The sequence below is a fragment of the Barbatula barbatula genome (genome assembly GCF_947034865.1).
Source record: "Barbatula barbatula genome assembly, chromosome: 14".
In the NCBI taxonomy this organism is placed as follows: Eukaryota; Metazoa; Chordata; class Actinopteri; order Cypriniformes; family Nemacheilidae; genus Barbatula; species Barbatula barbatula.
In genome coordinates this window covers 6,048,675-6,075,714 of record NC_136777.1, presented here as the reverse complement: position 1 = coordinate 6,075,714, position 27,040 = coordinate 6,048,675, and the positions used below count along the sequence as shown (strand labels likewise).

The 27,040-nt window shown below is 39.0% G+C and overlaps 1 protein-coding gene across 3 annotated transcripts in view; it reads left to right on the top strand.

Moving 5' to 3' along the window:
• Nucleotides 1–27,040, top strand: part of macrod2 (mono-ADP ribosylhydrolase 2) — a 436,267-nt gene that overhangs the window by 283,656 nt on the left and 125,571 nt on the right. For all 3 annotated transcript variants that reach the window (XM_079472325.1, XM_079472324.1, XM_079472323.1), the window contains one exon: nt 15,093–15,214. In XM_079472325.1, the coding sequence (XP_079328451.1) occupies nt 15,093–15,214 (122 nt within the window). The remainder of the gene's footprint in view (nt 1–15,092; nt 15,215–27,040) is intronic.

Sequence of the window (27,040 nt, the reverse complement as noted above, 5' to 3'; positions counted from 1 at the left end):
GGATCCCAGCATGATCATTTATAGCCCACCGGGCACCATGGGCTGACACGGATACACAGAGCAAAGAAACCCAAACCAAGAAAAAAGAAAAGCAAACGAGTTTGAAGAGCGAGCAAGACCCGGAGAGATCAATTTCTTTGTATTTTTTATTTTGAAGGAGTGAGTGAATAAGGAAGAAATGGGGAGAAAACATCACTATAGCTGTACATTTTCAATTATTGATGATGTATGTTGTTAAACAGTTAATAGTTTACCAGTTAACAGTTTTAGTTTACTTTGTGCCTTAAACAAGTTGAATTGATTCGGCAACGACTGCAGTTGAATGTTAATATATGTATATAATGCACCCACACACTTAAGAATATTGAATACATTTTTTCCATCCAGCGCCAGCTTGGAAACTTTTCTTGTGGTGCAGCTGGTGCACGGAAATTGCGAATAATTTTTCGTTATTTTTGCAGATTTACTGTAAATGCTCTGCTGTATGTTGAAGCATCTGAGCTGTGTCCAGGCTAAGGTTATGTCACACCGGTGCTCAGCTTGTTGCTGGTGAACAGGAAAATGGAAGAAGCATGTAAGCGTGGACAAACATGTTTTATTCATCGGATTATTCAATAGGGATCGGGTCGCCTATTTCTAAGAGAATAATGCACAATCTTCAGCACTGTGCACTTCTGTCGGGCATGTAGCACACTGCTAAAGATCAGCATAAGACCTTTTTATCCTTCATGTGTTGTTGTTTTTACATTTTCGAAAATTTTCCTTTTCTCATTTTGTTGTAAATGTTCAAGCATACATTATGTGTATTATATTCATTCTTTTTATTATTTACAGTGCTTAAATTGCTTTTTGTGTCTTGTCTTTTTGTGCAAACTTTGTTTCTTTAGGCAAACACTCAAGTTGAACGTTCTCTCTCTCTCTCTCTCTCTCTCTTTCTCTCTCTCTCTCTCTCTCTCTCTCTCTCTCTCTCTCTCTGGCTCTCTGTTAAATTGCTCAATTTAGTGAGTTGGTGAAACAATAGCGGTTGTGTGTGAGAGCACAACTTTCTCAGATGGTATCGTGTTTCTTTAGCTGGATTCACTCTTGATGTGCTTGATAGACGATCTGTTTAATCTTCTCATCTATCCTTCCCATTACAGCTAGTTCAGCGTTAATGCATGCGGCTAATTTCATCAAGGTGTTATAGGCATATTCATAATCGATCTTCCTGATTGGATTATTGGCATCTTCTGCATTATTAATCTTGCGTGTGGTGAGGCGACAGAGGTTAATAAAGGTTCAGCCGATGAACTGCAATAGTCGTTTCACGCTCGCTGCCATTTATATGTCAGCTTCCTGTTAAAACAGGATGCGCTTCACCCGGTGTCAGACGCCGCCACATTAAACCCATTAAAGTCTATAAAAATTAAAAGGCAACTTCACAATCCATTTCATTTTTTAATTAAACAATTATCACTTTTCTACATTTAGACAGCGGTCTGTTGAATGACGTTCTATCAAAGAGTTATCAAAGTCATTTCCCCCAGGATGCATTGCATTTACAAAAAGGACCAATATTTTCTCTCTCTCTGCACTTAAACACACTATTTATCTGCTGCTATGTAACAGTTTCATTAACAAGGTGAAGCTTGTTATATATTCATTATTTTTAGTGGCACTACATATTTTTAGGTCTCATGGCTGCTGGAGGAGCGTGCAGTCAGTGTTTAGTGATGGTAAATATTTGATGTGCCGTGTTGGTGGTGTGGAGCACTGGGGGTGTTTCTGTGTAGGCAGTGTCTCCCAGTGGAGAGTATGATCAGTGCCACTCCAACAGCTGCTGCTTCACCCACTGTGTGTGTGTGTGTGTGTGTGTGTGTGTGTGTGTGTGTGTGTGTGTGTGTGTGTGAGAGTCTGTGAGAAAGAAGAATATACACTTTAAAACAGCTGGTTAATAGCAATACATTCTGTGTTCAGTTAAAGAGACAATGAAAAAATAATGTTTATTTACTCAACCTCTCGTCATTTCAAACCTGTATGAAAGGTAAGTTTTGTCCAAACAATAGAGGAAAATGGGTACCGCCATTGTTCGTTTACCAACATTCTTCAAAATATCTTCTTTTGTGTTCTGCAGAAGAAAGTCATGCAGGTTTGAAATGACAAGAGGGTGAGCAATGTTAACAACAATGTTTATATTAGGGTGAACTGTCCCTTTAAGGACAACAGATCTCTGTGTTATTTTTAGGACAATACATTTGATAACGCTTTAGCTTACGGCCTGCAATGTACCGCATAATTAAACAGGATTTACAGTGTAATAACTTGTTACAATAATGTACCACTCTACTGTATCTGTAGATAAAGGGGCACAATATGTCAAGTTTGGGGAATAAAGGGGTAAGAGTAAGGAAAATGTACAAAATATATTTATGATTGAACTGCCAAATCAAACCGCTCTTGAACTACTTGATTATAGTCTCTCAACATTGATTTTACACATTAATCCCAAAGTCAAAACTCTGGCAGACAGTTTTACCTTCACAAAATGTTCCCCTTATTTCATGTTTGCTTCGATAATAAAGGTCATGCATACCACGTTGTATTAAAATAGTTACCACTTAGTTTTAAAATAGGCTACTTACAGTATACTTTTTTTTATTTCCTCACTTTATTCCCCAAATGTTCACTAACGAGTGTTAAATGTTCCTATTCATCTATTTGTATCTAACTAAGTTTAATTCCAGGTTTGAATGACTATTTGATATGATCTCAGACGTTTGGACATCACTGTCTATATATATATATATATACAGTATGTAAACAAAGCTGCATGGTCTGCAGTCCACACAATTAAAACAGAACGCTTTTCATCGTACGTCTTGTCATCTGCCTGGAATGGTATAGTGGGTATAACGCACAGACTCGTCTCTTTGTGCTCCTTCATTAGCCTGGTGGTCCGTTGGGAGTTCTGTTTCCAGAACAGCTTGTTGTAGCAGAGCCTTCTTCCTGTACTAATCTCAAACCCAGACGGCCCTCCTCTCTGCCTGTTTATTTTTGATAATGCCCCTGTGTTCCAGCAAGACTGGAAAAAGTTCTTACTTCGTCAACGCAGATTAGCATTTTGGCAATCGAGTGCCACAATAACTCAGTGTTTACATCAACATGTTTCACACCGCTGCTAATTAAGCGGCTCAGGGAAGTGTTCAAATCCGGCCTGTTTAGGTTTCAAATATGTTTAGCAATGGATAATCAAAACCCCATTCACATAAATGCGAACATTGAATATAAAGTTCAAATTTCTATTTTGTAAAATTGCAGGTGTATTTGATTCAGAAACATCCCTCAAGCTAGATTTCAGAGTCACGCCTCTGTCATTTCAAATCTTTAAGATTGTCTTTCTTCCGCAGAACACAAAATAAAAACTACAAAATATCTTCTTTACTGTTCTACGGAAGCATGACATTTAAACAGGTTTGAAATGTCAAGAGGGTGAGTAAATGATGTCAGAATTTTATTTTTGGGTGCATTATCACTTTAAGACTGATCTATTTCTGGTTCCAGACTGGCTGAATTGATAGACATTCAGTTGCACCCAGAGACAACATAGAATTGAAACTCACTGGCCCCTAAAGAACGGCTGTCTTGTAGGACTGTATTCTTGTCAAGTGGCTCTGGGACTACAGTGGTATAGCTGGAAAGCAAACTGTCTGACTGTGTGTGAAATGCAGTGGGGACCTCGCTGAAGTGTTATGATGTGAATATGCACAGACATTCGGAAGGAGTCGTGATGCTATTAGTTGCCTTGATATTCCTCTCTAGCTCTTATACATTTTCGTTTACCTCTGGACAGCATCGATTTTTATATTTGAAGGAGATATGGGGAGTTGTTAGTGGTTAAATAGAGGAAACGTGACATGTGGAGTGCAAGAACACCAAATGGATGTAAGAGATAGGCAGAGTTAACCACACAGCGGCCAGTCAGTATAACATACATCCATGGTATTTTCATTTAATTGACTAAACGGTAAAACCAAAAACAAATTTAAGAAATATTTCACCTTCAGATTAAATTTCTTATGCAAAACCTGAAGGGCGATATTTAAAAAAAGCGACTAACCAAAAAACATTGGTCCCCATTGACTTCTATTTTATGAACACAAAACCAATGCAAGTCAATAGGGACCAACAGTGTTCTGCAGAAGAAAGAAAACCCGGCTCATAGGGGTCATATGGCGCGAATTCGTGTATTTCTGTGTCTTTGGTGTGTTATAAGTTGCCCATGCATGTATTAAACACGTAAAATTGCACAATTTAAAGTGTCAGATCAAAATATGCATTCTATCTAAAAGCGAATGCTCACCCAGACCTGCCTGAAACGCCTCCACACCCCCACAAATACACATCAGTTTGTGGTATGATTTGACAAAGACCGCCCAAGTGTTTACTCAAACAAGGTGGGCATACCTGTCAGTACGATTGCTTTGGAACCTGATGTTCCAAATATGGTAAGAGGCATTACATTTCCGTCACATGCTTGCAGTATTCGACCAATCACTATACACTGGATAAATGGCCAATCATAGCACTCGCTTTTCAAAGCTTTCAAATCTGCGTGTTTCAGAGAGGCGGGGCAAAAAGGAGATACAAACATGCACGGTATGTGGAAAATACAAAGTTTTTTACCTTAAATCGTGTATACCCATTGCATCACATCTAAAACAAACAATAATATTCAGTTTAGTCGCGTCATATGACCCCTTTAAATGGACAGATACATAAAAATACATTTGGACAACCAAATCACGTTTTCATGTTTAAATAATGTCAGCGCTCATAGGCTGCTGATTTTCCTTGGGGTAATAATCTTTCCATTACCTTTGTTGTTTCTCTAATCCGGGTCCATGAATCATCATTTAAGAAAAACCCTAATCCTTTTTCAAAAGACCACAAATTAATACACTAACAACCGTATCCACATTACAGTAATTGCCGTTTACTCAACAAACTAAACATTCAACCATAAGAATAAAGAAAGGCTGATTTCTTAACCGAGAGTTCCAATCAACAAGAGAACTGTGACGAAATCTCCGTCGCCATGACAACAAGGGTTTGATCAGTTTGGTCTCGAACACGCGTTTTCATTCCGTAATCTTTGATAACAAACACGCAAGTGGCAGCCAAGTGCATAACGGTAGAGAGACTCAGATGGGTTATGGTGCCGCCCCTGTATACAGGGCAGAAGCAGGGCTTGTTTTAACAGCCTGAGCCCCACAGGGCTCTATACTCCCTCCTGTTAGCTTTATTCACTCACAGCTGTGTGAAGCCAGTCTGTCTGATAGGGGTAGGTAGAGAAGTCAGACCCCATAGCTGATTACGTTGAATTCTATTATCCCTCATCCGTGAAGTGAATTATAAGGAAACCCACCGGTCCTGCACGCCCCACTGACACCTCCTGCCGACCGGCCTGTTTCAAACTAGACTAAACAGAAAGCTCGCAGTCTGAATCATGTTGATAATTACAAAGAGCTTAAATTGCGGGTCATAGTTAGCCGGGAAAGTGTTAGTGTGACTGATAGCTGTAACATAATGCGGTTCCTCAGGAAAACGCAATTGAGCTTATATGCAGCAATATGCCGTAGGAACCTGATATATGTTAAGAAACCTGAATATGTAATGCGTTTGTTATTATACTGTAAGAATGCATCAGTGCGCAAGTGGTTAAGAGGTACAGATGCATTACGCACAGTACAGCCACTCGAGAAAGTAGGTTTATGAATGCCATGCTATGTATTTTTCATGTTACAATGATTGACTAGCAATCAATATACACTCATGTTGTCAGCGTTGAGGCAGCTGTCTATTTTAAGCGTGAAAGATGTAGATTTAGACTAGCTGTCAAATCCAGCCATGCATGGTATTACTTCATGTTTTGGACTATTTTACACACCCATCTTTCCATTTTTCATCAAATCAATACACGTGTCTGCATGTATAACCGGTAGGCTGTTTGCGTGTGTGTGCGTATCTGTGCACGCTGTGTCGTTGTTCATTATTCATTCACATGAATTCTGTGAATACCCATCATTCTTTGCAGGGCTGTTCATTTTAGAGTCCTCTAATAAAGGATTTTTTTTCAAAGATATTACAGTTCCTGAAACAGATCCACGAAATTCTGGGAATCCATTTTCGTTTCCTGCATTAACAAGAGCAATAAACGTGCCTAGTACCTTTTATGTGCATATAGCGCGATTTAGGCCATCAGGAAATGTTTTACCCACTAAGAAACATGATTATTGGCATTATTAAAAGGCCCTCTTGGTTCATTGGTTTCAGCTTCACAATCAGGATTGAAGTACAAAGGAAATGCAGTCTTGTCTGTTTTCAGAGAATACATAGCGCTGATCAGTTTGTGCGCTCATGGCACACATGGCAACATTTAACCTCTTCATAGATTCAGGTCAACCATTCCATGGTTAAACATGGAAAGCCTTACATGAGCTGTCATACCCAATTCATTCAGCTGAAGAAATCTGCCATTAAAGCTTGGGTATTTAGGAAACACGAAAGCTTCTCATCTTCCTTTAGAAGATCATCTGTCTGCTGTCATTGACAAAATATGTGTGGACCAGGAGAGACGGGAAGTAGTATATTTAACAGACAGGACCGAAGGACAATAGAGAGGTCCTTATATTTATGTATCACCTTCTGTTTGCTTGGAAAAGGAAGATTTCGTTGGAATTAGAGTATGGTTTTTCAAAGCCCCCCAATATTTTGTGATTTTAAATGTCCTGCTTTGCGTTATGGAGTGTCCAACAACAAGTTTTCATACATACGCGGTGAAAAAACACTTTCATTTTCTAATAATAGGCAGTTATTCTTACCTCAATGCTTGACTGATTCTCAAATGATTTATTCGGCGATTCATTTTATATAAAGAGCCCGATTAAACACAACTACTGTTGACCAATGTGCTGTACAAAATGAAACCTTTTGAATCTATTGAAAAAAGTAGGTTCATCTGTCTAATCCCTTCCATTCTTATTCTGATCGGATTGATCATATAGTCTAGTCTGCTGTGAAGTGTCGCAAATGGAAGATAGACGGGCATTACACGGATTTAGAAAAATCTGACCCGGAACTGAACTTTGAACGACAGACGACTCCTTTTTTCCCAAGTGAATCCGTTCACTTACGACTTTACAGCTTCGGCTTGCACACACAGCAACATTACACACTGCATGAAATGTAATTTTAAGCACATTGTAAAAGTTATTCTATAAACGAAATGTATTTACTTCTCTTTATATTGTGAGTTTAAAGTGGTTGGGTAGCAGTTACAGTAACAGTCGTATCGTAATCTATAGGTTAAAGTTTCAGTGCTTCGGAATACAGATTTCTCAAGAACACTTTCGCTTTTTGCTACTTGTGGCTCTGATTGTCTGTCCTCTGACAGTTGACAGGAAAAATATTGAAAGTGAAATACGTTTATGCTGGAACCAAGCACTTTTGTTGCCTCAGAACTGTCTTCGTGGAGACCAAAACTCGATGAAAAATATTTTTCCGCTGTCGAGGTTTTCTTTGTGCTGCCTGAAATGGTTCAACAAAGATACAAATTCAAATTTTGTCAAGTAAAGCGTGTGTTTATGCGCCTCCACGCTAATACATCACAATCCTGTCAGCACGTCTCTTTTTAACCCTCTACGTGCCGTAATGGCTGACTGAAGCATGCGGTTTATATAGAAATTCAGTTTCACTATGGATTGTGTAAGTCATTATGTGCTTAGTTGATTTTTACGTGCGAAGATAATTGCTTTAAATACGATGAAAGCATTTTGATTATTGTCCGCCAGTTCCTTTGAATCTAATTTGGTCTTTCCAATCCATCATCTAAGGCTCATTTCTCTTCTAAATTAACTGAGCTTTAAATGCATTAGGGTGAACGAACAGGTATCCCCTTAAATTATAAATGTTAGAAGTTTGGTTTATGGTGAAGTGACACTAAGTTGAAAATCTGTGCGTGCCCCTTTGATCGATCAATATGCTAGATAAACTGCATGTCAGCTGCATCTCTATCAGCGGATTTTATGAATATAAATTGATTTAATATTGTGAATGTGGTGTTGTTTTCATAGGTCTGTATGTACTGGATGCAACTATCTGTTGTTTGTCATCACTACACCACTGTCACCTGCCACAGATCTTCTATCCCTCCAGAGTTTTAGCTCACTCAAAAGCAAAAGAGTGCCGTAGGATTCTGGATGCAGCGGAAGTGCATGTCCGGCCTTTAATCTTCTAGCGTTTCATCTTCTGCTGTAATATCTTAATTAGTATTGACTCTCATTTTCTCAGAAGTGTGCTCCAGTTCATCGGGGGACCGGGACCCCAGAGCTGTGACGGCCCCTAACCACAACTGTCATCAGAAGAGAGTCACTGAGGTCATCAAAACAGGGCTTCATTCTTTACTGCGTATTTCTAAGTGCAGAAGAAAACAAAAGTTAAGGTGTATGCTATACAATAGACTACAAAGATCAATAGTGTATTCATAATCATACATTTTAAAACGTATATATACCTGAATTTACCTAAATTCACCCTATAGCTGTGTGTATACATGTTAAATGCCCTTTCGTTTGTAAGCCATTTTTATAAAGGCGAGAACTAAATAAAAAATTATATAATAAATTAATTTTAATAATGAATTATTTAAAAAAGATTATAAACATTCAATTATATTTTTAAATATATTCTTATAATGCTATAATTAATTATAATTTATAAAAACATACTAAATTATTGTATTAATAATATTTATCTTTTTCAAATTAAAATATATAATGTGTTATTATTATATTATACAAATAATGTAGCCCTAAATCTAGCCGGTTGTTATTAAAATAAGAATTTAAATATTAAACCCTAATAAAAAGTAAACATTTATTTGAGCCCTTTGATAAAAGTGACACCTAAAAAATAACTATTGTAAATGAATACTAATATTGTTATTTGATATCTATAAATAAATGATTTATAATGTATAGTTTATTAAAAAGTATTATATATTTTTCTTGATAATATTTATAAAAATATGTAATGTGTTTATATCATTATATCATACAAATAATTTTGCCTACTTTCATTAAAAGAAGAATGCAAAGACCAAACCCTAATGAAAAAGTGAACATTTATTTAAGGTTAAATTATTATCTCTTTCAGTTCTCTTAACTTTGTTTTAAAATTAGGTAACGACTTGCATTGTCATTTCAACATACATCAGGACTTAAGTACTTAATTTGATCCTCCTTTCTTGACAATCCGCACGACCTGACAGTCCACACAAATAATATTTCTGTGGGAAAGTTTAGCAATCACAGACTATTTGCGGATTTCACCAAAGCAGCTCACGCGTTTAAATATGGTGTCTGGTGTCTTTGATGTTTGTACGTCCCTCCGGTGGTTCATCTTGTGGCGCGGAGGGGCTGTAAGAACAAAAGCCACGTTAGTCTCCCCCAAGCCGTCTGTTTGAAGGTGACGTTTGATGTACCTCCCGATCAATCATGGCTCCAGCTGCTGTACCTGTGTCGCACGCTGCCAACGCGACGTGTTTCAGAGTTCAGCAGAAACGTGGGAACACGGCCTTTCTGCGCCGTAGAGCAACACCGACGTGGCTCCCATGATCCTCCTGAAGTAAAGTTCTCACACTCGTTTTCACCTGCCTGTCTCGTTTCTTTCAGTCTCTTTCTGACATATCACCTCACTTTGCTTTGGTATTCATTTTGGTTCACTTCACACATCAAAGGTTCCAATACGCGCCTGTTCAATCGTTCTCATGCGATGTTTTTAGAGCGCCCGGGTGGATCATATTATCATCAGGAGCATTAACAGAACATCTGTTTCAGGTTTTATTCGGACTGTACTGCTAACATACTTGTTTAAAGCATATGTAATGCCTTAAGGTAAACCAAGCGCAGTGGTAACATGTTGAAATCGAATACGTTTCTGGTATTCATGGTTTCCAGCGAGGATACCGGCCCTCAGAGCATAGCACTGAGAGACCCTGCTTTTCATTTCTAATGGCTGTTGACGGTAGCCCATGGGCGTCTGCTTGTGTCCGCTGAAATAAGAAGTACCCGCCGTTTGCACCTCGGTCCTCTCGCCGCCGGCCACATTTAAAACAGTTTCTCGTCTCGCTTGATTAGAACGATGCATGGAGCCAAACGAATGCTTGAGAGTTCAGTCAAGTAAAGGGAGCGAAAAGGCATCCATATTCAGAACCCATGCAGTACGCCCTCCACGGGGCCATTCTGTACTTTAAGTGCCCTTGACGGGCTCATTGTGAAGTGATTGTATGCATTATTCTCGTTGATTGAGTTGAGGTGCGGGGCAGACACATATTCCGGAGGGTGATTATTCACCACACCTAGTGAACTTTCCTTTTTCAACTGTCTTATCTGGTCTCCCTCCCCGAGAAAAGAACCCTCGCCGGCTGTGCCATTTTCTCCCTTTTCTTTCCTTCTTTAGTTTAACTGACTAGCTGAAATGACAGTGAGGTTTTTTCTATCTTACAATTATTTATTTATTATCAGCTATTTTGTGTGGCGCGTGTGTTGAAATCTATGCAAATGAAATTCTGGGCGCTAAAAGAATGGCGTATAATGACAGAGCGGAGAAAAAGGAGATCTGTTCTCTTCGCACAAAAGACGTTATAGGCGAAGCTGTGTTCATTTGCATGATTAAGCTGAGGCGGATGTTTGAACGCTTTAGTCCAATCCAAACAACGGCGTTTATTTTACATAACAGCTTATGCCCGGAGACAGCAGTCTGAACAATAGCCACACACACCTTTGTGTTTTTCAGTGTTAATATGCACGGTTCTGCGTTACAAGTTGCATTATCGGTGAGCATCGATTTGTGGCCGCCACATGAATAGAATTGTAACTGTGTAGACCACAGATGTGCGAGGCGCCATTAGGAAACGTTATGCTTTCACAGAATTCAATAATCAGTCTATTGAGAGTATGCTGAACTGAAAATCACCATGAAACTGCGTTTTACAATTAGACTCATTTTTATCCCCATGTTAAATGGGAATGTATTCATGTTATCCCAGCATGATTTCTAAAGAACATCTTGTATGTGCCAATGCTTCCATTGCAGCACACATGTTAAAGGAATAGTTCTATGAAAATTCTCTTTATTTACTCACCTTCTTTGTTGTTTTAAATATTTATGACATTCTTGCTTTGGAAAACACCAAGGAAGATATTTTAAAGAATGTTGGTAACCGGAAATCTTTGGTCCCCATTTATTTCTATTGTATGGACACAAAACCAATGCTAGTCAATGGGGACCAGCGGTTTCAGTGACTGACATTCTTCAAAATATCTTCTGTTGTTTTCTCCAGCAGGAAGAAAGCCATACATTTTTGTAAATGACATGAAGGTGAATAAATGATCATCTCTTTAACATAAAGAAATGATCGGTCATCATTTATTCACCCCTCATGTTGTTCTGAGAAATGTCTCAATGTCCATAAATGTTTAGAATATGTCCAAATGTGTCTAAAATATTTTATTTTGTGTTCTACTTAAGAAAGTCTTATTTTGAATGACACAAGGGTTAATAAATAATCATAATATTTATTTTTTATGAAATATTTATTTAACAACCATCTATAAAAGTGATAATAGTGTGGTGCATTTTCGTCAAATTCCCATTTTCGTTTAAATCAGATTTTGAATGTGGATTCATTTACAGCGTTAGGTGTATGTTTATTGTCGCATTATTGAGTGCACCTACCCTCTCTATCGGCATATTCATCAGAATTTATGGTCCACGTGTCGATTCAACTGCTTTATTTTACCTTATTTTCACTTTTTAATTAGTTTTTCCCCATCTCATGTCAAAACAGAAATGAAAATTGGATTTGTTCTTAACACACCTTATTAATAGCGTTATCTGAATTTTTTAAAGCCAAATATCCGATTATTGCACCGCATGTAAACATAGCCTTGGTTAATGGGCCAGAGATACTGCAATCACACCTTCATTGGGTTCATTTAGAGGTCAGCGCACGGAAACAGGACCACAGAGAGAAAAACACATCCCGCAAACAGAACCGTAAAGAAACAATCATAGGGATCCGCTCAGAATAATGGCTCTTTCACTTCATCCACGCTAGGCGAGGGTTGGTCGGCCGGGCTGGCTAAATATCTTTATGAGGTGAATTATATGACCACCTCAGTGCGGCAAGTGGGAAATTACAGTAGATAAGTCAAATGGAAATACTAAAAAAAGCTGGAAACTCATCAGCTACGGGTTATGATTGCCGGTTTATCTCCAGGGCATAGTGGACTTACTTAAAGCGCAGTCCGTGACCTGCCGGCAACCCTGAACACATACACTTACTTGCACTTCTTCAGCGCTTCAAAGGTTATTGATCTTCATTTTTGATGATTTGGATTGCCACGCTTGAATACTATATAATGGAAATGGTTTACACAATAACTCAATAACATTTGTAACTAAAAGTGTCCAGCTTCTCATTTAATAGCAGTGGCATGAACACTCCAGAATGACGAGAAGCAGTGATTCACAGCTCAGCTGGGAGAGAAAAGATTCTTAAGAGTAAAATCTGATGGAAAAACATCACTTGTCAATCATTACTGTTGTTGTTGTTATTTTTAATGTCTTTTCCAAACATACATACTCTCCTGGGTGCTGTTTGTTGTGAAAGCACAGAAAAGGATTCGACCGTCATAAAAGGTAATTGTTAGTCTGCAAAAGCAAGAGCGGTCTACGAAACATTTACCTTTATTTATTCCGGTGTAAGCACAGTGAGATTAATGATTATCTTTTGTCAACAAACCTTTATTTTTGCATAAAAAAGTAATGCTTGTTTTCTTGCGTTCTTATTTTTTTCTGTTCATTTTGAGGCGGTGCTCCATTTTGGTTTACAAATCCCAGACTGAGAACTTGACTGCATGCAGAATATTTTTGTCCTTAAAGGTCTTTTCAAGTAGTTGTATATGAGTTGTTGTACATATACACACGTTATATGTTGCGTGCTTTACGGGCATAGCTTTTGTTTCATACATTTATAGATGGTCTGTTCTGGTTCTCCATCGTCTAATTGAAGGGTTGTTGCTCTAAAGGGACGGAGGTTCATGTATTATGCATAGAAAACAACTGGGCGCAGGCTACATTATGGTCCGATCATGCTTGCTGGGTGCAGCCCTGATGGTCTGGAGAGAGATGATATTTCATATAGTTACAGCCTCATTAAGAGGCCGAACACACACACACATACTGGACAGGGTGCTGTTAAAGCGGCCATTGGCCTGTCTCATTGTTAATACATGATATAAGTGCTGTAATCCCTGAAACAGCATGTGGTACGCAACATTAAAGTGAAGAAAAGCATCCAAATTTCTTCTTGAGAGAATATTCTATATGTTTAACATTCGAATGGCAATTTCATGTAAGGAGTGTTTCATTCATGTAAAATGAATGATGCATTAAGTGAGATCTAAGAGCAAAGAGTGAAAAGCCCTGAGTGACACATTTAATCTCCAATGTGAACAAACATCATTTGTGTCTCTTGTAACAACACACCTGTAATACAGAAACTGTTTTGTTTTGTTTTAATTGAGATCAACTGTTACATTTCCCCCTGAAAACCTAACATGTTACAGTGGATAGAAATGGGAAATAGTGAGAACATATCAATAATTGACAAAGCATTGATTCATATGGGTTATGCAATGATGAGAAAAGCACTTAGCCTCCACCCACACGCACACAGAACTCTCACTTGCCGAACCGCTAAAGATAGGAATCTTTTGCTAAATAATGCAAACAAAGCTCTCATTTTCAATCAGACTTTAGCTGAACAGACGCATGCAGGAGAGAAAAATGTATATGAATAAACATTGATTATTGTTATTGTAAACAAACTAGTTGTTAAAACAGAGAAATCATAATAATCGGGGCAGCATTTTTCAAATGTAGCTGGCAATGAGTGCACATTGAGAAACACCATGAAACTGTCGTTTGGAACTTTTGAAGGTCCAGTGTATTAAAATTAGGCATCTAGTGGCGAGGTTGTGAATTGCAACCAACGGCTCATGAATATTATATTGCATTTATGTGAACATATCCTCGTAAAAATTACACACTGAATCTTTTTTAACAAAAGCACCAGCGAAACAAACAAACTCTTCCTCATTGTGGCCTTTAGAAACGCAGTGATTCCCTGTGCCCTTTTCTCAACGTACAGACCATAAATGGTCAATTAAGTCGACCGTTTGGCTGTCTGCTGCCGATTGTAAAAGCAATGACAGTTTCGGCAAAGGCAGTGTGAGCTGGCCAGCAAAGCGCACGTTTTATTGTAATAAATTGCCCCCCGCCGCCCACCTTCAAGGGCCTGGTGGAGTCGGGCAGAAAGGTCTACATTATTTCTCTTTCAGAATCCCACACAACTTTCTCAACTCCCCTGTCATCACTCCAATGATTTAATTAAAGCAGTCTGCTTCCCTCAGCCTTCCCGCCTTAGACCGACCATGCCGCTGAGTGACAACCCTACGCATTACTATGCAAAGGCGGAATGAGGGCGGCTACGCGGATATGAATTTATGAATAGATAGCATAAAAGGATTGAGTAATTGATTTTCTATCTGCTCTGCCATTTCATTAACTGAATAAACGTCTTGGATTTTGGACAGTTTTTGGACTTGTTCGAATCAGCCCTTTTGTTCCATTGTTGGCTTTTGTCATTGTTGCTAGATTCCTGTTGATAACATTGGAGAAAAAAGCTGTTTTGTACCCAGTAGGATTGCGAGCGTGCGGATGCGTTCCCGGGATTCTCAGCAGGTTTTGAAACCGTTCTATTTGTCATTCTCTTGTACGGCGTGCTTTGAAGATCTGACAAGAAGCTTTGTTTTGTTTTTGTATTGTCGTATGGGATTTGTCTTGGTGTTAGACAGCATCACGGTTTTAATTGAAAATTCATTACTTTGAATTCTCACATACCGCGGCACATGTTTACATTAGAAATGATGATAACTGAGGCTTACATTTCTAACAGTGTTTAAACTGCACTTTTTTCTTTCTTTCAGATGTGATCCATACCGTCGGCCCAATCGCCAGAGGGAACCTGGGCCAGTCTCAAAGAGATGACCTCGAATCATGCTACAAAACCTCCCTAAAGCTGGTGAAAGATAATAACTTACGATCTGTGGTGAGTATTCGGGCCCGCGAGATCATGTTTATCAAAGACAGACTTTCTGTGGAACATTTGAAGTTACTTGACTTTTTTTGAAGTTGAACTGATTTAAATGGATAAGTTTATGTACAGTAGATGGCCGGACATAGAAAGGTCCACATGGGTTGTAGTTTGATCAGTTTAGTTTCAGGGTTAGCTGTGATGGAAATACATTCTTTCTTTCCCCAACAAAACGTATTTATCAACATGTTTATTTATTTCTTAGTAGACAATAAGGTGTTTTGTTTGCTAGCATGATGTAAGCATGCCATAGAAACATCTGCAAGTCTCATTTGTTTCCGAGTATATGTGTAGCGAGTATATTCAGATTATTTCTCAGCTCAGTAAATTACCAGGCAAGCTCAGGCTTTAATGAAGCTGGCCAAAGACCAGCAGCTTTGGTCCGGGAAGACGTGGAGTCTGATCACACTCTGTTCCAGCTGTTGGCCCTATCTTCACCATCTGGTGCACATGAGTTATGGATCTGCTTTAATCCGTGGTGGCCACAGCCAGAAGGGCCGTGCAAAAGACCAACCAATCAGCTCCTCCGGCCAGACCGGCGGAGCCCCGGTGAGGATCTCACACAATTAGCTGTGATGAAACCGTCTTTGTGGGACAAATTGCTAACTCCAGCATTTGATGAACTACTTAAATCTCACCGCGAGGATGAATCCGTCCACCTTAACTCTCACTACGACGGTAGAATGCTGCAGTTAAGAGAAATATGAATTCACTTTGGACCCCAATAAATGCTAATGCCGTGCCACAAATGATAAAGAGTTAAATGCTAATTATCGATTCGGTTTATTGTTTTTATGGTGTACACTTATATTCATAGCCCACACAGAAGGTCTTGATTTAGGAGATCGGGTTGTGAGCTTGCTTCCAAAGTAAACCCCAGAAGTTCTCATTAAGTAAAACAGGAGAAACTAGGAAAGGGACTGTACATCTTGGTTCTGCATTCAGTTCCCTTACGCATCGCTGTACAGTGCTCGCTTCTGTACATGCACATTCTAGATGTTTACCTAGCTTCCCTCTTCTATTTATTTATACAATAATTCATGTATTGACGTGAAACGGGGCTCTGTTTTTACTCTGAGGCAGGTCCGGTTCGGTGGGACGTGTTTGGACAGCTGCTACAGATCATTGCAGAGCCTCTGTAAAACGCAGCGGCCCCCGTGATTGACTCGACTCTGTCCGATGAGTTCTGTCTTCACGCTTGGCGGCTTCAGTATATGCTCACATTGGCCATTAATTGCATACAGTGGATTTATTAAATTCCTCCATTTTTATAGCCTATGCCCATGCCTGTGAACCTGATTTATAACAGAGGTTCCAGACCACTTGCATTGCAGATTAGTGCTAAACTCATTAGGAAACTCCTTTCTTTCACCTAGAAAGCAATAAAATGAACAGCTCCCCCTGTGGTCTACTAGAGCATTGCAAGTGGATTGAGGGTGTAAAAAATAAAAAACAACTGCTATAAAATATTAACATGAAAAGATAGGAATTGGATGAGCTCTCTAGCTAATCCTTGTTCTTGAGAACCCAAAGACGGCCCTCAGGCAGAAAGGGCTCTGAACATGTGCTGTGGCCCACATGTGCAGCGCAGACAAATTCCCCGTGATTATCTCAAGCGATAGGGACCTGTGAACATATTTTTAGACAGGAGGAATCCTGAAACTAATGCAGTGCTGAAATGCAAGTATGAGAACCTTCACTTCTGTTTTTCTTCACCCCTTTTTTATTTTTGAATGCATTGCTGAAATTTTATCATTATGGAAAGAATTAGGGAGACGTGGGCTAGGTGTCAGCTTTTTACTTCAGTGAACATGTCTTTGAGTAGGTTTGTTTTTGAAAGTCAATTTCTGTTAAAAGCGCAGGCTGTAACTTAAGATCTAGGTTACGGCACAGCTATGGACCATTGCCAGTGTTATTGCCCCGGACGAAATATGCAGTTCAATGAACACATTGACCACATGCATCAATATAGTGGGGTACGCCGTCACACTATATAGGGCAAGTTAGTACAATGGAATGTACAGCTGGGCTTTTCGGCAAAGTTTTTAAAATGATGGGCAGCTGCATGTTAATGTTAGATTAATATATTAAATGTAATAAATCATATTAATTTCTGTCATTTAGAAGAATGTAGCAACACCTCCCAGCCTTGTATATATTAGTTTGTTCTGAGAACGCCATTTAAAATCCTTCATTATTACTGGAATGGTCAATAGTAGCTATAATAGTGTTCAATTGTTTATTTTTAGCAATAACCAGTTTAAAATGTTACAATTACAAACCAAACACAAGAAGTATTAACTGTGTGAGAATTTCCCCAAGTCTATCCACGGTATGAATGTATGTGCATCTGTATTTTTTTTGTAAATTATAAGTCTGCTGAATCAACCGGAAGGAATTACCAGAAAGCAACATTATTTTCACCACTGCATCATATTGGCAGTTTCCAAGTTCCATACCATTGTTTTTGGGCACCATATTTTGAACTCCAGCAGCTACTACAATTTAAACGGCTTGTTTGACCTTTTTCTGTGACATTGCGCCATTTGTATCGCCATCGTATCGACTATCTTTAGACATGTGTGCTAGCTACAGGAAAGGTGAGAAGGTTAGCATCGATGCGCTTGTCGCTTGCCAACAAATGTTCCCGCAGATTGAGATGAGTGATGTTGTACTAGAAGCGATAGCTTAGTCCACATTAGTTTAGCATGACACCTGTGTTTGCTCCATTAAGCTGAATGAGGGATGAGCTTCATCTTCAAATATGACGAGATCTCTGAGCCAAGACACAAGGTGCTTAACCTCCAGAATGTGGTTTAACGCTTTTTGGACCAGGAGCAAGAGATGAAAGATTCTCCCTGTTCGTCTTTGTCGGGTCTTGGCATTTCAGTTCTGTTCTGTATATATACAGGCCAGGAAAGATCAGGTGTATATCTAGTAATTACGGCGTTAGAGCAAGTTTCATTGAGTCTTGATTTTGTATTGAAATTCTGAGGTGTAGTGATGTCGTTACTGTATTAATAGTTTGGTCAATTCCCATCATGATATCCTGTGCATTTTATTGTAGGTAAAGAGGGTTTTAAAACCACAACCATAGTAAAATCACTGTATTTTATTAACTTTGTGGCTTACTTATAAAACATCCAGTACACACTGATATTGACCACATGCATGGTGATGTTTAGTACATTTTGTCTGGTATGAAACAATAGACGTCTGTGAGATGTCCTCAATAGAGTGGCGAGATAAAGTTGTGTGTGTTTGAGATCAAAATCGAGCGCATCCGTTCCCACCTCTCCTGTGTGACCCCTGGACGCACTTCCACTTCTGTACTCAGTTCATCACTGCGAGTGAGCAAGCGATCTGTCACGTTACCCCGGAGGACCATTGGAGCGGCGTGTGACCGTGTCCTGGTCTGAGGACATCAGCAGAGCTAACCCCACTCCTGAACGCCAGTCTAGGGAATTTTGGGGACTGCGGCTCCAGTGAAGTGCATTTACCATGCACCCATGAAGCCACAAAATGCTCCGAGGCACTGAGAACCGATGATTTACTGTAGCCAATGTCTCAATTGGCCGGGTAGATAAAACATTTTCCCCATAAGAGCCTCTGCTGAGTTGCACTGTTAGCAGTAGTTGCTCAGATGGGCGGTGCTGTGGTAAAATGAAAAGGATTGATTGGTACAGATCGCGAAATGAGTCGAGATAATAAAACTGTCTGCCCTTCCCGGATGGGAGGGGCACTGCTGTAGCGCTCTGTCAATATTTGCAGGAGCCAAGAGACATTAAATGCAAAACACTTATTGTGGGGGATTTTAGGACAGCAGGAAGTTGGGAAAGAAGCAAAGGTTATGAGAGAATGTTATGTGTGAAGTCTAGAAAGGGAAAGTAGAGTACCGTCTAGGAGTTCAAAGGGTCATCCCTGTTTTAAAGGGATAGTTCACCCAAAATTGAAAAACCATCTTTTATACATCTTCACTTTCCTTCTCCTGTTGAACACAAAATAATATTTTTTATTTTGAAGAGTGTATGTTTGGGTGAACTATGCGTAATCTCTGGTAAAGGATCTTTTCTTCAGATCGTTCAGAGAATTTGATGTCGTTGTTTTATTCCCGTTGAATGTCCTAGAGTCAGTCATGCATGTATCGTAACAGTAGTCCACCCCTCAGAGAGCATTCGTTTAAAGTCTGATGGGACGTGTCTCATCTCCATAGGAGCTTAATAATTGCCCAGAGAAACTTTAGGTGGAAAGGTCTCTTGTCTTCATTAGACATGCCAGGCTGCTCTCCATTCCTCCTGCAAAAACAGCCAGTCAGTTATATACAGGCACAACGCCATCTGGTAGCCATTCCCCTTTACAAGGCGAGTCATTTTTCCCCAAACTCATAACATAGCCTGACCTTTTACAAAGGGAAATAACCATGTTTGCTCAAAACATCATCATAATCATCTCATTTTGCATTGATTTTGTTCTTTGCTCATTATATGACATTCATGTGAGTTATTAAATTACGTACCTGCTTTTTTCCTTTTAAGCACAAAATCGCCCCATACCAACGAGTCTATTATGGACTTTTCTGGGAAGCAATTGATTGTAAGACCACTTTTTTTACCCTTTTACGTCTACATAGAAAATGATGTACTTTCTACCCATGAGAAACAGACCTCCATTTTTGTAAGACCACTAGGAACAGTGCTGTGTGACAGGAATAACACTCCTCGCAGCATTTATGGCTTCTCTCTTTTCAGATAAAACGGTTTCGTAGACAAAACTAATTGTCTCAACCTCAAATTGTTTGTTGATTCATATCAACAAACAATATGAACCTTTAAGGATATTGACCTACACACGGCTTGCGGTTAATTGGAGTTCTCTACATACTAAACTGGGATAAAAGAAAGCTTTGAGAAAATTACACACTTTAGCCTTACACGCTGAATGTTATCCCTGCTTTTGTACAGACCTAGAAAGAGGCTGGGCATGGCAACCTCCAAGCATATCCTGTTAACCCCTCATCTATTCTGGGTCAAGAGAGACTGTGCATCTTGTCGCAGGGAAATGTCAGTCTTGGCTCAATTTCATCTTTTAAATGGCTGTGGTGGAACCGATCCTGGTGCCGCGGCGCTAAACGGTGGGCTGCAGACCACATTATGCAGCTAACGCTAAAGCAATCACAGGTGATGACTGGTCACTACTTGATTTAGCGTGATGGCTGAATGCTAAGGCTATTTCATTTCTGATTGAGGGAATGAAAGGCCAACAGAGATAAGAGACCCATTGCTTTTATGTAATTGCCTAACAATGGAGAATCAATTGTAATTTTATTTGCTTCGTTTTGTGGGAGCAGTTTGTGATGTCACATTATTTACCCAGTGTTTAACAGATGCATTTTGATAGACATAACTAATAACCACAGTTCTCAATAGATCACAGCTGTAATATGTATAGTATATGTATATAATAATGTATGCGTTTAGTAATCACACTTCTCAATAGATCACAACTCTGTTGGGATAATTCCTGTTCTCTTTTAAGGTTAGTTTAAAGAGAGCATGTCCAATCGTACACTTTAACATGCTGTAAAACATCTGGGGGAAAAATGATAAACCGTTGAAAATAATAAAAAAAAATCAATAATAAATAAATAATTTTATAACAGTACTTAAAACAGTTCACTTCCTTATGTATATTATGTAAATGCATGTTAAATTAAACAGCTCTCTCTTACTGGCTCTCAAGGATTAATTCACCCCAGAAAGATTAATGAATGAGAATGTACAGGTATATACGACTCCAGCCCTGTTCCCCCACCCCTTCCCTTATAAATTATCGTCACAGTGTAAGTGGCACCAGCTTCATTTCATGAAAAGTTGTGTACAGCTTTTATTGTGGGTGTGTACGAGCATCTCGTAACGGCGCTAAGCAAACTGCAATAAAAGCTTGACAGTATTGAAGGGTTTATAAGTCGATCCGTATAAGCTCTGTTTTATTCCGTGTCCCCTCTTTCCACTGATCGACTTTAAATGCTTTTTTTACTGGAACGCTGCGGTTCTTTCTTTGCTTACGCGGGTATATTGAAATGCGCAAATAACTCTAATGAGGAAAATTCTGAAGTTTTTTTTATTTCATCATTTTGCTCGCCGTTCACGACGTTGCATTAAACTTAATCAGGACAACAAGAGGCATAGCCTGCAGGTTTGTTTCCCATAAGCCAAAAGCGTGGAAATGAGAGCTTTGGTAATGAGCTGCAGATTTGAATGATGATGTAAAATTACTCCGGTGCGGGACGTTTTATCTCAAAACGCTCTGTGTTTATGGTTTTAATATCTCTGGTTTTCCAAGCTGCAGCTGTAATGGCGGCATACAAGCTGTACCAGAGTAAAAGGCGCCATCCCCCAACCTATGTGACCAAGTTTGTTCCCCTCTGCCCTACATAAAACACCTGCATGTGTCTAAAAGGTTAATTAGACTTGAGCTTTAAAAAGGTCACAGTGTCACTTAATGTGTTCTTTGCTATTCATCTGATTCAGAAACACAAGCAACGCTGAGCCAATTAGCTGCAATTAGCGCCATGATGTTTGCTTGCCGTGCGCATGTTAACAGGGAGCACATCTGTAATTTCCATAGCTGCCCTCGCTCTCGAAGTGACAAATTCGTGAGATTGCAAACTGGGGCAAGCAGGAATTGGTGCATCCCTCGACATTTCACCCCCGAGCATCCGGGAGCCGTAGCTGGGTTTGGCATTGGGCTGAAATATGGAGGTATGTAAAATGTGACATTTTACTCCAGCAGTCTAATCAAGGCTGATGAAGAGGCGTAGTGGGGGAAATAAAGTATGGAGCAGTCACGTGGGGTGTGGCTAACTGATTATGAGCCTCAGGGAGCCGTCCAGGACTTCGCGCGCTAATATCTATATTCTGCCCTTTCTTACTTTTTAGAGAAAACGTGCACATAAAAGTTTGAGATTACTGTCAAAGGATTTACCGAAACACACTCGACTGTGCTTTGACATGTCCTGCGAACTTTCCTGGGTTGAAGACTTGTCAAGTGACTTCTCGAGAGGGAAACTTTTCGATTGTTTGGTGAATATCAGTGCTTTGTATATTTTGTGCAAAAACAGAATTGACAGTCAAGTGGTTGTCAGTGGAAATTGTTGATGAAACAGATGTTGGCCGCTGTGGCTCTGTGGGAGATGAGAATTTCACAAAGAATGGATGTTAGACTTTCCCTGGATGGGCTTAATATTTAAAGAAAAAGAAAAAATGGCTTACTTTGCTTTTTGTTATGAAAACAACAAACAATTAACAATTTCATTTTTAATGTTTAACGTTAAGACAGAATAAAAATTTAGACAAAATATATTTATGCGTTAAGTAATGTTAAAAAAAATAGACGTAGATGTTTACGTCAGCTACACGTTTCTCCATCACCCTATGCACATTTAAAGACTCATTAGTATTTTTTGTCATGTTGGTGCATACTTAATAACTTCATTTAATACTTACAACAATACATGTATATCTCAAACAGTCTCTACATTGCCGCATATGTTTTCACATGGCTTACATTGTACCATCTAAGATAAACCTCTTTAGAGCTAGAACCGACTTCCATTGAAATGCCTGTCAACGAGGTATAACACCCAGAGGAACGTTACTTATCAGAGCCCTCGTGAGAATGTTTAATTTATCATAGGCTTTCTGGCCCGAGCTATATGAAGGTCTGTCTATGTGTGCATTGCCTCCTGACTGCTTTCATCTCAGGGGTGATGCGGATTCATCCAGCTGCAAAAAGTGCAGGCAACCTGCTAATCAGCCCGCGCCGCCCGAGTTCCATCTTGCCGCAGTTATTGTGGGCACCGGTGTTGATTGCAGTGTGAGAGGATGGTGTGAGGTGCAAGGGGTGGCGTCTCCCTGGTGTTTGTTTTAACAGATTGCCTTTCCTGGGGCGTTGGCGAGATGGTCAGGATGAGCTCTTGTTTACATCATTACAGTTAATTAACAGGCAGAAATGGAGCAGCGGGGAGCAGACGCCAATAGGGGCAGCACAGACCCGACGCCTGTGAGCGGCATCCGTCGCCATGTCACATTTCCCCCCAGAGGTGACCGTCGGTGTCGCTCGTCAGAAGTCCAGGACGGCCTGTCTAGATGTGAATGATGTGATTAGATAATCAGGGTGCGGCGAAGCATGCGAAATCTTGTCTTTGTCTCATCGCCGTCTCCTAATTCTTCCCTTCCAGTTACACTCTCTTCATTTACACTTCAATGCAGTTACGCGTGGGGGCATTTTCAATTTAATGCTCGCGGATGGATATTTTAATTATTATCGAATCAACCGTAATGAGACCCGCAAATCTGCACATTCTTTATAACGTGTTTAATTAAAGTCGCAGGGCATGACATGGAACACTACACTGTCACTGTGGCAGACAACTGCTCGACAAGTAATGAAGGCAAAAGTAGCTAATTATCTCACGCCAACAAATAAAAGGTTCTGTACTTGTTTGTCTCTGTATATGAAAATAGCAACTTCCTGTTTCTTACACTTGCATTATATTTTCCCTGTGGCTGTGTCGAAAAGAACCTACTGAAGTTTTCAGACCATTGGCTGTGCCACAGGCAATACGTGTGGATGAAGTATTTTCAATTGGTTGTCTTCATTTGAGTTTTTTGCAATTGGCAATCCACTGCCCATCATAGTATTTGATCTCGACAGGTAGATTAACACTTGCACATTGGAAAAAGCACTGTACTGTAAAATGGATAAATACTGTGTTGTTTTGGCAAACTCTTTTAAATACTTTGTATTGGTTAGATATGACCGCTGTCCTTCTGAAACCTTCTATTAAGTGATTTTGCAAATATCTGATATTAAAGTCTGATAAAAAAGTATTAAAGAGTGCTTGTCAACTTTGACAATTCAGTATGAAATCAAAGAAAAGGTTCAACGAATCTGGACGTACAAGGTTTAATGATGAAGTATGGATAGACAAGTTTTAAAAGGACAGCAGCGATATCATTTATTAAAACATGTTCTCCAGGAATAGAAAATGACCTCGGTGTGTACTATACCCCTCTACCTGCCACACACAAACACCTTAAATAAGTATAGGAAATAACAAAAATAGTAAATGACCAAAAACAGCTTTCACACTTTTCACCTGTTTCACAGAGGAGGTGTGTGTCATCCATGCTAGTGCTTTGTGTATAAAAACAGGTGTCCGCAGTATTTTTGCACCAGCAGACACACAGATTGCTTTCCCGCGGAGCTGCTAAAGGCCTAAGTGGTCGTCTCATATCCTGTGACATCGCTCTCCATATGCACATTAATTTATTTCTAGCACAGCCGCTGATTCAGAGAAAGGAAGGAGAAAAGGCACCAGGCATATCTTATTAGATTTCCTTTGTAGTCCAGATATTCAATGTTGGACATATTTAATAACGCTCGGCTAATTATAGCCGCTTGTTATAGTTTTGAGCAAATTATTTTCTGGAGGGTAATGGTGACAGGTGTGTTGAGTGAGTTCTGTGGCTGTCTGCCATGTTTGCTGGTGTTGACAGAGATGCGGGCAGTGGAATGGGATCTTCGGGAGTTTTGGAGAGTGGAGGTATAACCTGGTCTTTGTTTCGGAGCCTGAAAGGCATAAAACCGATAAACCAAATGGGTTTAATCTTGTTACAAGGATTTTATCATGTAACTGACATTTCTTCTGGACAGTGCTGCCTTGATATAGTATCTCGACACATTTGAGCGCCACACTTTTATGCGAGTTTGAATAAAAAATTGAAATACCGAAAACAGCCGTATGGCTGGATTACCAAGTGAATCCAATATTTTTGTATTTTATTCCTACTTTCAACATTTACATCGACACATTTAAAAAAGAATGTCAATATTTGTGTAAGGAGTGGGACGGATAAATCAATATTTTACTGTATCGCCATATTTTACCCACAGTAACCGTAGTCTGTATAACATTACTGTTGTGACACAAATCAATAGTGTTTTTATTTTTCAAATGCATATTTTTGGTGAAAATGGTAATAGAGGTCAACACACTAAATTACAAATAAGCTTGTATGCAATAATAGTGCCAAGAATTAAAGTCCTAAGGGAATGAAAGGAAGAAAGTGAGTGAAACATCATATTTACAATAACTGATTATATTGTGATTATTTACTCACTATTTTGCCCCGGATATCACTATAATTTCAAATTGCTCTGCAAAATATTTCATTTTGTGTTTTGTAGAAGACAGTCATAAAGGATTGGCATGGGGGTGAATAAATTAGGACAGAATATTAATTATTTCGAACTCTTCCTTTAACTTGTATTGGTTTTATATAAAGTATATATTTCAGTTTATCATTGCGAAAGGAGGATAGATTTGTACTGGATTTATTAAGACTGACATTTTGGGTGCATTGCTTTAAACTGGATATATTAACACATTAATATATGCAACATCTGCTCAAATTAACGTGCATTAATTATATATACATTCATGCGCATATCGCATTTGTTTACAAATTCTCTCTTGGCATTAATGTAACTTTAACGTTCCCCTCCAGGTAAAGAGAGCGAACGCATTCATTTCCCAATAAGTGATGTTTTCTCTTGGTATCGTGATTCTTTAATCACAACCACCATCCCAACACATCACCAGATTTAGTGACATTACCATTTCTCAAGGTCAAAGCTAACGAGAAACCCTTCACCGTGCCGGCATGCCGCTGATTGACTTGCTATTTCGGTCGGCCGCAAAACAAGGTCTACTCACACATTCATGAGGGGGTCTCATTGCACCTCAGCCACGTTTATGAGAGATGCGGCGGACTCTAATGCCTCAGATGAAGGTAGATCAGCCCTCCGTACAGCCATGAATACCAAGAGAGGCACTACAATCCCTTCTCATATATAACTTGTATATTCATAGAATTGGTTTCATGGTTTTAAGTTGTTTTCTCTGGAGGTCATGCATTGGAATTAGACCGACAGTTTTCTTGAAGTTTAATGTCTTAAAGGAGCAGTTGCCTAAATATTTGTTTACTCCCAAATCTGAATTATTTTCAATGAAGGTGAATTTTTTAAGAATAAACCTGTCCATTTATTTCTGTGTAATGGTGAATGTAAAGCGAAAGGTATAATATTGCATCTTTATAATTATTTTGACCAGTTTGTCATCAAATAAATGCAAAAAAATTATATATATATATATATATATATATATATATATATATATATATATATAGTAGAAGTATGTCACAAAAATGATAATTTTACCTAAACACCTACCAATAAATAGTTAATTCAGAAAAACTGAAAATGATTTGGGTAAGGGGTCTTTTATTTTTTACAGTGGCTGTGTCTTTCTCATCCATTGTTTTTATGAGAAAAATGCATCTAAAATTACAAGTTCAGAGAATAGGTGGTGGTGATATTTGTATGTATTTTGTCACGTGTTCTTCATAGCTCACTCATAAATTATGATGATATTTAGCATTTAATGAGATCCGGTATGTGACATTGAGCTCAGAAAAGATTTAGGATTATAGATATAGTTCTTTTTTAGCCCTTTGCTCATGAACAGACTGCCAGTCCTTGAAGTGAGTCTGTGCTCCTGCTCTTTAGAGGTAATTATAATTATATAACACTTTACCATTAATATGTCTTCCAGTGGCTTTCTGATGAGTTCTCTGTGTATTTTGACAGGTTAACCATTCATCTCGCTGTCAGTCACTGACCTGATATTGTAAATTAAAATCTTTCCTTCACATATTT